Source organism: Hemitrygon akajei, chromosome 17, assembly GCF_048418815.1.
Source record: "Hemitrygon akajei chromosome 17, sHemAka1.3, whole genome shotgun sequence".
Classification (NCBI taxonomy): Eukaryota; Metazoa; Chordata; class Chondrichthyes; order Myliobatiformes; family Dasyatidae; genus Hemitrygon; species Hemitrygon akajei.
The window spans coordinates 11,879,822-11,892,805 of record NC_133140.1 but is presented as its reverse complement, the minus strand read 5'-3'; the positions used below and the strand labels follow the sequence as shown (position 1 = coordinate 11,892,805).

Here is a 12,984-nt window from a genome sequence, read left to right as displayed (position 1 = left end):
AGTTCAGGTTTTGAATTGGGGCAAGGAGTGGAGTGGTGTCGCAGCAACAACCTTGCACTCAACGTCAGTAAGATGAAAGAGTTGATTGTGGACTTCGGGAAGGGTAAGACAAGGGAACACAAACCAATCCTCATAAAGGGGTCAGAGATGGAGAGAGTGAGCAATTTCAGCTTTCTGGGTGTCAAGATCTCTGTGGATCTCAGCTGGTCCCAACATATCAATGCAGCTATAAAGAAGGCAAGACAGTGGCTATATTTCATTAAGAGTTTGAAGAGATTTGGTTTGTTACATAAAACACTCAAAAACTTCTACAGAGGTACCGTGGAGAGCATTCTGACACCGTCTGGTATGGGGTGGGGCTACTGCACAGAACCGAAAGCAGCTACAGAAAGTTGTAAAGTTAGTCAGCTCCATCTTCTGTACGAGCCTCCATAGTATCCAAGATACCTTCGAGGAGCAGTGCCTCAGAAAGGTGGCGTCCGTTATTAAGGACTCCCATCACCCAGGACATGCCCTTTTCCTAAACGGACATTGAACCCATGAACACTACCTCACTTTTAAAAAATATTATTTCTGCTTTTCACTATTTTTAATCTATTTAATATACATATATACTTACTGTATTTGATTTACTTATTTATATTTTTCTTTCTGTATTACCATGTATTGCACTGAACTGCTGCTGCTAGTTTAACAGATTTCACGACAAATACCGGTAACAATAAACCTGATCCTGATTCTGCCCATTCATCTTTCTCTATCCCACCATCCAGGAACTCAGACAGTCTTTCCAGGTGAATCATCATTCTGTGCGTATTCCTCAAGGTTTCCAAAATTTGCAGAATCTCTTGTGTTGTAATTGCAACTCATTAATTCACTCTATCAGAGAAACGCCTTCCTCTACTTCTGCTCCCGAGACTAACGTATTTCTCTCTTTCCCTTTGTTGTTGGAGCATCCTGGGCCTGGGTCTTTCTAGCATTTTCTGTCCTTATGTCAGAACAGGAAGTCAGTGATCAGAGCGACTGGTTTTAAAAGTGTAGGATGGAAGTAGGTCTTGGAAACAGGATTGTCCCATTGCTGACTGAAACTTGGGATCAACTAGAAACTAGAACTTGCCGACAGAGTGGCACCAGTTTGTACAGCACCCCCACGGGGAACTGACCAAGATCCCCGGGAAGGCAGAGTGATGTGACTGGAGACCCGGCCATACAGATGCTGTAGAACGATCTTCCGCCTTCCGCCCCCCACCCCACCCAAACTCCACCACAGCAAAATGCAAATCTCTAAGTAGTGCAGCCAGTGCGTTTGATTTTAGCAGCAAATGCTCCTGATAAGCCTTGCTTAACAGAAGATGTTGTTCATGTATATCCTATGTATCAATTGCCTCACATGTTCTAGTGCACTCTCATATAGTTTTGGCCTTAAAGTCTATGAGACTCCCTTCTCACAGGAGACCACTGTGTGCAGTTCAGTGGGTTTTGAAGATCACACAGAATGACTTAATTTGCATGAAAGAAGAACAATCATTCATCACTGTCATGCACGCCGATGTGAAACCATTTTTGAGCTTCCGTTGTAAGCAATGCTTCTTTGTTTCCTATGAGTTAGGTGAAGCTGATAGGCTTGGTGGGCTCTCCAAAGTCGTTAAGGCTAGATTTATCTAGCAAGTCCTGCATGTCACATCCAGACAGCAGTGTGATGGACTGTACCATCTATCAATATGCAGTAGATTCTGATCACAGTTAAGGTTTAGGCCTTTGGCCAAGCGTGACAACAGCGTGTGTAAAGCTGTCTACTGGCCATTCTTTATATTTGAGATGAAATGAAACGGTGCAGTTAGTTGTGGCTCTTTGGGCTCATTACCTGGGTAGGTGGGCACAGTCAGGATCATATCTGTGCTGCAGACCCATACACCCGGCGGACTGCCTGGTCCCAGCTGTAATAAACAACAACATCAACGTGTTAGGAAGCATTTGTGCAAATTCTACAGACTTCTGTGTCAGTATGTGGCACCACCTCAGATTCAACTTCCCACCTACTTTCTCTTTAGGATTCACTCAATATTGAACCAATCTACCAGAACCCTCTTCGGTCCAGGCTGATTCACCCCATCAATTTGCTGTTGCTTTATGTAAAATTCTCTTGGATCCAGTGAGGTATACAGTATCTCTGACAGCCCAGCAGTATAAGCAAGCACTAAATCATAAAAAGCACAAGGCCTGTGGTCTGATTGGAAACACGAGAGATTCTGCAGATGCTGGAAATCAAGAGTAAGCCTTCACAACAGGCAGGATTTCCCGATGGCTACTCATTGCAGTTCTGCTTCCCATTCCCATTCCAACATGTCGGTCCGCGGCCTCCACTACTGCCACATTCAGCTTGGAGGAGTAACACCTTATTCTGTCTGGGTAGTCTCTAACTTGATGGTATCAAGTTTTCTAACTTCTGGCATTTTTCTCCCAGTTCCCCTTCTCTCTTTTTCTTTTCCCCATTCTGGCTCCCATCCTACCCCTTTTCTTCTCCTGCCCTATTCATCACTTCCATCTGGTGCCCTTTCTCCCACGGTCCACTCACCTCTCCCATTCTTCTTCAGTCCTATACCTTTCCCCCTATCACCTCCCAGCTTCTGACTTCATCCTTCTCCGCCACAGACCAACCTTACCTTTACCTTTCCCCCTATCACCTCCCAGCTTCTGACTTCATCCCCCTCACCACAGACCAACCTTACCTTTACCTTTCCACCTATCACCTCCCAGCTTCTGACTTCATCCTCCTCACCACAGACCAACCTTACCTTTACCTTTCCACCTATCACCTCCCAGCTTCTGACTTCATCCCCCTCACCACAGACCAACCTTACCTTTACATTTCCCCCTATCACCTCCCAGCTTCTGACTTCATCCCCCTCACCACAGACCAACCTTACCTTTACCTTTCCCCCTATCACCTCCCAGCTTCTGACTTCATCCTTCTCCGCCACAGACCAACCTTACCTTTCACCTGCAGCTTCTTCTCCTCCCTCCCCCACCCCACCTTCTTATTCTGGTTTCTTCCTCCTTCCTGTCCAGTCCTGAAGAAGGGTCTCTGCCCACAATATTGATGGTTTATTCTCTTCTGTAGATGCTGCCTGACCTGTTGACCTCCAGCATTGATCTCACAGGGGGTGGAGGGTTGATTTTACAAATCCTGGCCTACGACAACTGATAACTCCCACGTCCCCTTCTTTAGAGGCTAGATGAGAACTAGGCTTGGTTTGACTTTCAAAGGCCAGTCCAGGTCTCCAAAGGTATTCATAGCTGAAGGGTAGTAGTGGGGACGAGCTCTCACTGCTGAACAAATGCTCTTCATGGTGTGCATTTCAAACAGCCTCTGACAACCAAGTCCAACTCCTGGAGTCAGAGTCCCAAAGGTGGTACCTAGCACCGGCAACTCCTGGAGTCAGAGTCCCGAAGGTGGTACCTAGCACGGCAACTCCTGGAGTCAGAGTCCCGAAGGTGATACCTAGCACCGGCAACACCTGGAGTCAGAGTCCCGAAGGTGGTACCTAGCACCGGCAACACCTGGAGTCAGAGTCCCGAAGGTGGTACCTAGCACCGGCAACTCCTGGAGTCAGAGTCCCGAAGGTGGTACCTAGCACCGGCAACTCCTGGAGTCAGAGTCCCGAAGGTGGTACCTAGCACGGCAACTCCTGGAGTCAGAGTCCCGAAGGTGGTACCTAGCACCGGCAACTCCTGGAGTCAGAGTCCCGAAGGTGGTATCTAGCACCGGCAACTCCTGGAGTCAGAGTCCCGAAGGTGGTACCTAGCACGGCAACTCCTGGAGTCATTGTCCCGAAGGTGGTACCTAGCACCGGCAACTCCTGGAGTCAGAGTCCCGAAGGTGGTACCTAGCACGGCAACTCCTGGAGTCAGAGTCCCGAAGGTGGTACCTAGCACCGGCAACTCCTGGAGTCAGAGTCCCGAAGGTGGTACCTAGCACCGGCAACTCCTGGAGTCAGAGTCCCGAAGGTGGTACCTAGCACCGGCAACTCCTGGAGTCAGAGTCCCGAAGGTGGTACCTAGCACGGCAACTCCTGGAGTCAGAGTCCCGAAGGTGGTACCTAGCACCGGCAACTCCTGGAGTCAGAGTCCCGAAGGTGGTACCTAGCACGGCAACTCCTGGAGTCAGAGTCCCGAAGGTGGTACCTAGCACCGGCAACACCTGGAGTCAGAGTCCCGAAGGTGGTACCTAGCACCGGCAACTCCTGGAGTCAGAGTCCCGAAGGTGGTACCTAGCACCGGCAACACCTGGAGTCAGAGTCCCGAAGGTGGTACCTAGCACCGGCAACTCCTGGAGTCAGAGTCCCGAAGGTGGTACCTAGCACGGCAACTCCTGGAGTCAGAGTCCCGAAGGTGGTACCTAGCACCGGCAACTCCTGGAGTCAGAGTCCCGAAGGTGGTACCTAGCACCGGCAACTCCTGGAGTCAGAGTCCCGAAGGTGGTACCTAGCACCGGCAACTCCTGGAGTCAGAGTCCCGAAGGTGGTACCTAGCACCGGCAACTCCTGGAGTCAGAGTCCCGAAGGTGGTACCTAGCACCGGCAACTCCTGGAGTCAGAGTCCCGAAGGTGGTACCTAGCACCGGCAACTCCTGGAGTCAGAGTCCCGAAGGTGGTACCTAGCACGGCAACTCCTGGAGTCAGAGTCCCGAAGGTGGTACCTAGCACGGCAACTCCTGGAGTCATTGTCCCGAAGGTGGTACCTAGCACGGCAACTCCTGCAGTCAGAGTCCCGAAGGTGGTACCTAGCACCGGCAACTCCTGGAGTCAGAGTCCCGAAGGTGGTACCTAGCACCGGCAACTCCTGAAGTCAGAGTCCCGAAGGTGGTACCTAGCACCGGCAACTCCTGGAGTCAGAGTCCCGAAGGTGGTACCTAGCATGTCAACTCCTGGAGTCAGAGTCCCGAAGGTGGTACCTAGCACGGCAACTCCTGCAGTCAGAGTCCCGAAGGTGGTACCTAGCACGGCAACTCCTGGAGTCAGAGTCCCGAAGGTGGTACCTAGCACCGGCAACTCCTGGAGTTAGAGTCCCGAAGGTGGTACCTAGCACCGGCAACTCCTGGAGTCAGAGTCCCGAAGGTGGTACCTAGCACCGGCAACTCCTGGAGTCAGAGTCCCGAAGGTGGTACCTAGCACCGGCAACTCCTGGAGTCAGAGTCCCGAAGGTGGTACCTAGCACCGGCAACTCCTGGAGTCAGAGTCCCGAAGGTGGTACCTAGCACGGCAACTCCTGGAGTCAGAGTCCCGAAGGTGGTACCTAGCACCGGCAACTCCTGGAGTCAGAGTCCCGAAGGTGGTACCTAGCACGGCAACTCCTGGAGTCAGAGTCCCGAAGGTGGTACCTAGCACCGGCAACACCTGGAGTCAGAGTCCCGAAGGTGGTACCTAGCACCGGCAACTCCTGGAGTCAGAGTCCCGAAGGTGGTACCTAGCACCGGCAACTCCTGGAGTCAGAGTCCCGAAGGTGGTACCTAGCACGGCAACTCCTGGAGTCAGAGTCCCGAAGGTGGTACCTAGCACCGGCAACACCTGGAGTCAGAGTCCCGAAGGTGGTACCTAGCACCGGCAACTCCTGGAGTCAGAGTCCCGAAGGTGGTACCTAGCACCGGCAACTCCTGGAGTCAGAGTCCAGAAGGTGGTACCTAGCACCGGCAACTCCTGGAGTCAGAGTCCCGAAGGTGGTACCTAGCACCGGCAACTCCTGGAGTCAGAGTCCCGAAGGTGGTACCTAGCACGGCAACTCCTGGAGTCAGAGTCCCGAAGGTGGTACCTAGCACGGCAACTCCTGGAGTCATTGTCCCGAAGGTGGTACCTAGCACGGCAACTCCTGCAGTCAGAGTCCCGAAGGTGGTACCTAGCATGTCAACTCCTGGAGTCAGAGTCCCGAAGGTGGTACCTAGCACGGCAACTCCTGCAGTCAGAGTCCCGAAGGTGGTACCTAGCACGGCAACTCCTGGAGTCAGAGTCCCGAAGGTGGTACCTAGCACCGGCAACTCCTGGAGTTAGAGTCCCGAAGGTGGTACCTAGCACCGGCAACTCCTGGAGTCAGAGTCCCGAAGGTGGTACCTAGCACGGCAACTCCTGCAGTCAGAGTCCCGAAGGTGGTACCTAGCACTGGCAACTCCTGGAGTCAGAGTCCCGAAGGTGGTACCTAGCACCGGCAACTCCTGGAGTCAGAGTCCCGAAGGTGGTACCTAGCACCGGCAACTCCTGGAGTCAGAGTCCCGAAGGTGGTACCTAGCACCGGCAACTCCTGGAGTCAGAGTCCCGAAGGTGGTACCTAGCACCGGCAACACCTGGAGTCAGAGTCCCGAAGGTGGTACCTAGCACGGGAACTCCTCGAGTCAGAGTCCCGAAGGTGGTACCTAGCACCGGCAACTCCTGGAGTCAGAGTCCCGAAGGAGGTACCTAGCACGGCAACTCCTGGAGTCAGAGTCCCGAAGGTGGTACCTAGCACCGGCAACACCTGGAGTCAGAGTCCCGAAGGTGGTACCTAGCACGGCAACTCCTGGAGTCAGAGTCCCGAAGGTGGTACCTAGCACCGGCAACTCCTGGAGTCATTGTCCCGAAGGTGGTACCTAGCACTGGCAACACCTGGAGTCAGAGTCCCGAAGGTGGTACCTAGCACCGGCAACTCCTGGAGTCAGAGTCCCGAAGGTGGTACCTAGCACCGGCAACACCTGGAGTCAGAGTCCCGAAGGTGGTACCTAGCACCGGCAACTCCTGGAGTCAGAGTCCCGAAGGTGGTACCTAGCACTGGCAACACCTGGAGTCAGAGTCCCGAAGGTGGTACCTAGCACCGGCAACACCTGGAGTCAGAGTCCCGAAGGTGGTACCTAGCACCGGCAACTCCTGGAGTCAGAGTCCCGAAGGTGGTACCTAGCACCGGCAACACCTGGAGTCAGAGTCCCGAAGGTGGTACCTAGCACCGGCAACTCCTGGAGTCAGAGTCCCGAAGGTGGTACCTAGCACTGGCAACTCCTGGAGTCAGAGTCCCGAAGGTGGTACCTAGCACCGGCAACTCCTGGAGTCAGAGTCCCGAAGGTGGTACCTAGCACCGGCAACTCCTGGAGTCAGAGTCCCGAAGGTGGTACCTAGCACGGCAACTCCTGGAGTCAGAGTCCCGAAGGTGGTACCTAGCACTGGCAACACCTGGAGTCAGAGTCCCGAAGGTGGTACCTAGCACGGCAACACCTGGAGTCAGAGTCCCGAAGGTGGTACCTAGCACGGCAACTCCTGGAGTCAGAGTCCCGAAGGTGGTACCTAGCACCGGCAACACCTGCAGTCAGAGTCCCGAAGGTGGTACCTAGCACCTGCAACTCCTGGAGTCAGAGTCCCGAAGGTGGTACCTAGCACGGCAACTCCTGGAGTCAGAGTCCCGAAGGTGGTACCTAGCACCAGCAACACCTGGAGTCAGAGTCCCGAAGGTGGTACCTAGCACGGCAACTCCTGGAGTCATTGTCCCGAAGGTGGTACCTAGCACCGGCAACTCCTGGAGTCAGAGTCCCGAAGGTGGTACCTAGCACGGCAACTCCTGGAGTCAGAGTCCCGAAGGTGGTACCTAGCACCGGCAACTCCTGGAGTCAGAGTCCCGAAGGTGGTACCTAGCACCTGCAACTCCTGGAGTCAGAGTCCCGAAGGTGGTACCTAGCACGGCAACTCCTGGAGTCAGAGTCCCGAAGGTGGTACCTAGCACCGGCAACACCTGGAGTCAGAGTCCCGAAGGTGGTACCTAGCACCGGCAACTTCTGGAGTCAGAGTCCCGAAGGTGGTACCTAGCACCGGCAACTCCTGGAGTCAGAGTCCCGAAGGTGGTACCTAGCACGGCAACTCCTGGAGTCAGAGTCCCGAAGGTGGTACCTAGCACCGGCAACTCCTGGAGTCAGAGTCCCGAAGGTGGTACCTAGCACCGGCAACACCTGGAGTCAGAGTCCCGAAGGTGGTACCTAGCACCGGCAACTCCTGGAGTCAGAGTCCTGAAGGTGGTACCTAGCACGGCAACTCCTGGAGTCAGAGTCCCGAAGGTGGTACCTAGCACGGCAACTCCTGGAGTCAGAGTCCCGAAGGTGGTACCTAGCACCGGCAACACCTGGAGTCAGAGTCCCGAAGGTGGTACCTAGCACCGGCAACTCCTGGAGTCAGAGTCCTGAAGGTGGTACCTAGCACCGGCAACTCCTGGAGTCAGAGTCCCGAAGGTGGTACCTAGCACCGGCAACTCCTGGAGTCAGAGTCCCGAAGGTGGTACCTAGCACCGGCAACTCCTGGAGTCAGAGTCCCGAAGGTGGTACCTAGCACCGGCAACTCCTGGAGTCAGAGTCCCGAAGGTGGTACCTAGCACCGGCAACTCCTGGAGTCAGAGTCCCGAAGGTGGTACCTAGCATAGCAACTCCTGGAGTCAGAGTCCCGAAGGTGGTACCTAGCACCGGCAACTCCTGGAGTCAGAGTCCCGAAGGTGGTACCTAGCACCGGCAACTCCTGGAGTCAGAGTCCTGAAGGTGGTACCTAGCATAGCAACTCCTGGAGTCAGAGTCCCGAAGGTGGTACCTAGCACCGGCAACTCCTGGAGTCAGAGTCCCGAAGGTGGTACCTAGCACCGGCAACTCCTGGAGTCAGAGTCCTGAAGGTGGTACCTAGCACCGGCAACTCCTGGAGTCAGAGTCCCGAAGGTGGTACCTAGCACGGCAACTCCTGGAGTCAGAGTCCCGAAGGTGGTACCTAGCACGGCAACTCCTGGAGTCAGAGTCCTGAAGGTGGTACCTAGCACCGGCAACTCCTGGAGTCAGAGTCCCGAAGGTGGAACCTAGCACCGGCAACACCTGGAGTCAGAGTCCCGAAGGTGGTACCTAGCACCGGCAACTCCTGGAGTCAGAGTCCCGAAGGTGGTACCTAGCACGGCAACTCCTGGAGTCAGAGTCCCGAAGGTGGTACCTAGCACGGCAACTCCTGGAGTCAGAGTCCCGAAGGTGGTACCTAGCACCGGCAACTCCTGGAGTCAGAGTCCCGAAGGTGGTACCTAGCACGGCAACTCCTGGAGTCAGAGTCCCGAAGGTGGTACCTAGCACGGCAACTCCTGGAGTCAGAGTCCCGAAGGTGGTACCTAGCACGGCAACTCCTGGAGTCAGAGTCCCGAAGGTGGTACCTAGCACGGCATCTCCTGGAGTCAGAGTCCTGAAGGTGGTACCTAGCACCGGCAACTCCTGGAGTCAGAGTCCCGAAGGTGGTACTTAGCACCGGCAACTCCTGGAGTCAGAGTCCCGAAGGTGGTACCTAGCACCGGCAACTCCTGGAGTCAGAGTCCCGAAGGTGGTACCTAGCATGTCAACTCCTGGAGTCAGAGTCCCGAAGGTGGTACCTAGCACGGCAACTCCTGGAGTCAGAGTCCCGAAGGTGGTACCTAGCATGGCAACTCCTGGAGTCAGAGTCCCGAAGGTGGTACCTAGCATGTCAACTCCTGGAGTCAGAGTCCTGAAGGTGGTACCTAGCATGTCAACTCCTGGAGTCAGAGTCCCGAAGGTGGTACCTAGCACCGGCAACACCTGGAGTCAGAGTCCCGAAGGTGGTACCTAGCACCGGCAACTCCTGGAGTCAGAGTCCCGAAGGTGGTACCTAGCACCGGCAACTCCTGGAGTCAGAGTCCCGAAGGTGGTACCTAGCACGGCAACTCCTGGAGTCAGAGTCCCGAAGGTGGTACCTAGCACGGCAACTCCTGGAGTCAGAGTCCCGAAGGTGGTACCTAGCACCGGCAACTCCTGGAGTCAGAGTCCCGAAGGTGGTACCTAGCACGGCAACTCCTGGAGTCAGAGTCCCGAAGGTGGTACCTAGCACCGGCAACACCTGGAGTCAGAGTCCCGAAGGTGGTACCTAGCACCGGCAACTCCTGGAGTCAGAGTCCCGAAGGTGGTACCTAGCACCGGCAACTCCTGGAGTCAGAGTCCAGAAGGTGGTACCTAGCACCGGCAACTCCTGGAGTCAGAGTCCCGAAGGTGGTACCTAGCACCGGCAACTCCTGGAGTCAGAGTCCCGAAGGTGGTACCTAGCACGGCAACTCCTGGAGTCAGAGTCCCGAAGGTGGTACCTAGCACGGCAACTCCTGGAGTCATTGTCCCGAAGGTGGTACCTAGCACGGCAACTCCTGCAGTCAGAGTCCCGAAGGTGGTACCTAGCATGTCAACTCCTGGAGTCAGAGTCCCGAAGGTGGTACCTAGCACGGCAACTCCTGCAGTCAGAGTCCCGAAGGTGGTACCTAGCACGGCAACTCCTGGAGTCAGAGTCCCGAAGGTGGTACCTAGCACCGGCAACTCCTGGAGTTAGAGTCCCGAAGGTGGTACCTAGCACCGGCAACTCCTGGAGTCAGAGTCCCGAAGGTGGTACCTAGCACGGCAACTCCTGCAGTCAGAGTCCCGAAGGTGGTACCTAGCACTGGCAACTCCTGGAGTCAGAGTCCCGAAGGTGGTACCTAGCACCGGCAACTCCTGGAGTCAGAGTCCCGAAGGTGGTACCTAGCACCGGCAACACCTGGAGTCAGAGTCCCGAAGGTGGTACCTAGCACCGGCAACTCCTGGAGTCAGAGTCCCGAAGGTGGTACCTAGCACCGGCAACTCCTGGAGTCAGAGTCCAGAAGGTGGTACCTAGCACCGGCAACTCCTGGAGTCAGAGTCCCGAAGGTGGTACCTAGCACCGGCAACTCCTGGAGTCAGAGTCCCGAAGGTGGTACCTAGCACGGCAACTCCTGGAGTCAGAGTCCCGAAGGTGGTACCTAGCACGGCAACTCCTGGAGTCATTGTCCCGAAGGTGGTACCTAGCACGGCAACTCCTGCAGTCAGAGTCCCGAAGGTGGTACCTAGCATGTCAACTCCTGGAGTCAGAGTCCCGAAGGTGGTACCTAGCACGGCAACTCCTGCAGTCAGAGTCCCGAAGGTGGTACCTAGCACGGCAACTCCTGGAGTCAGAGTCCCGAAGGTGGTACCTAGCACCGGCAACTCCTGGAGTTAGAGTCCCGAAGGTGGTACCTAGCACCGGCAACTCCTGGAGTCAGAGTCCCGAAGGTGGTACCTAGCACGGCAACTCCTGCAGTCAGAGTCCCGAAGGTGGTACCTAGCACTGGCAACTCCTGGAGTCAGAGTCCCGAAGGTGGTACCTAGCACCGGCAACTCCTGGAGTCAGAGTCCCGAAGGTGGTACCTAGCACCGGCAACTCCTGGAGTCAGAGTCCCGAAGGTGGTACCTAGCACCGGCAACTCCTGGAGTCAGAGTCCCGAAGGTGGTACCTAGCACCGGCAACACCTGGAGTCAGAGTCCCGAAGGTGGTACCTAGCACGGGAACTCCTCGAGTCAGAGTCCCGAAGGTGGTACCTAGCACCGGCAACTCCTGGAGTCAGAGTCCCGAAGGAGGTACCTAGCACGGCAACTCCTGGAGTCAGAGTCCCGAAGGTGGTACCTAGCACCGGCAACACCTGGAGTCAGAGTCCCGAAGGTGGTACCTAGCACGGCAACTCCTGGAGTCAGAGTCCCGAAGGTGGTACCTAGCACCGGCAACTCCTGGAGTCATTGTCCCGAAGGTGGTACCTAGCACTGGCAACACCTGGAGTCAGAGTCCCGAAGGTGGTACCTAGCACCGGCAACTCCTGGAGTCAGAGTCCCGAAGGTGGTACCTAGCACCGGCAACACCTGGAGTCAGAGTCCCGAAGGTGGTACCTAGCACCGGCAACTCCTGGAGTCAGAGTCCCGAAGGTGGTACCTAGCACTGGCAACACCTGGAGTCAGAGTCCCGAAGGTGGTACCTAGCACCGGCAACACCTGGAGTCAGAGTCCCGAAGGTGGTACCTAGCACCGGCAACTCCTGGAGTCAGAGTCCCGAAGGTGGTACCTAGCACCGGCAACACCTGGAGTCAGAGTCCCGAAGGTGGTACCTAGCACCGGCAACTCCTGGAGTCAGAGTCCCGAAGGTGGTACCTAGCACTGGCAACTCCTGGAGTCAGAGTCCCGAAGGTGGTACCTAGCACCGGCAACTCCTGGAGTCAGAGTCCCGAAGGTGGTACCTAGCACCGGCAACTCCTGGAGTCAGAGTCCCGAAGGTGGTACCTAGCACGGCAACTCCTGGAGTCAGAGTCCCGAAGGTGGTACCTAGCACTGGCAACACCTGGAGTCAGAGTCCCGAAGGTGGTACCTAGCACGGCAACACCTGGAGTCAGAGTCCCGAAGGTGGTACCTAGCACGGCAACTCCTGGAGTCAGAGTCCCGAAGGTGGTACCTAGCACCGGCAACACCTGCAGTCAGAGTCCCGAAGGTGGTACCTAGCACCTGCAACTCCTGGAGTCAGAGTCCCGAAGGTGGTACCTAGCACGGCAACTCCTGGAGTCAGAGTCCCGAAGGTGGTACCTAGCACCAGCAACACCTGGAGTCAGAGTCCCGAAGGTGGTACCTAGCACGGCAACTCCTGGAGTCATTGTCCCGAAGGTGGTACCTAGCACCGGCAACTCCTGGAGTCAGAGTCCCGAAGGTGGTACCTAGCACGGCAACTCCTGGAGTCAGAGTCCCGAAGGTGGTACCTAGCACCGGCAACTCCTGGAGTCAGAGTCCCGAAGGTGGTACCTAGCACCTGCAACTCCTGGAGTCAGAGTCCCGAAGGTGGTACCTAGCACGGCAACTCCTGGAGTCAGAGTCCCGAAGGTGGTACCTAGCACCGGCAACACCTGGAGTCAGAGTCCCGAAGGTGGTACCTAGCACCGGCAACTCCTGGAGTCAGAGTCCCGAAGGTGGTACCTAGCACCGGCAACTCCTGGAGTCAGAGTCCCGAAGGTGGTACCTAGCACGGCAACTCCTGGAGTCAGAGTCCCGAAGGTGGTACCTAGCACCGGCAACTCCTGGAGTCAGAGTCCCGAAGGTGGTACCTAGCACCGGCAACACCTGGAGTCAGAGTCCCGAAGGTGGTACCTAGCACCGGCAAC

General features: G+C 55.9%; 1 protein-coding gene across 4 annotated transcripts in view; it reads right to left on the bottom strand.

Annotated features, from left to right (window-relative positions):
• The window catches only part of fcsk (fucose kinase), a 387,988-nt gene that overhangs the window by 118,352 nt on the left and 256,652 nt on the right, over nucleotides 1–12,984 (bottom strand). For all 4 annotated transcript variants that reach the window (XR_012101869.1, XM_073069669.1, XM_073069671.1 and 1 more), the window contains exon 6: nucleotides 1,865–1,937. Coding sequence is in view for 3 of the 4 variants with exons in the window: in XM_073069669.1 (XP_072925770.1) it covers nucleotides 1,865–1,937 (73 nt within the window). In the remaining variant the exon portion in view is untranslated. The remainder of the gene's footprint in view (nucleotides 1–1,864; nucleotides 1,938–12,984) is intronic.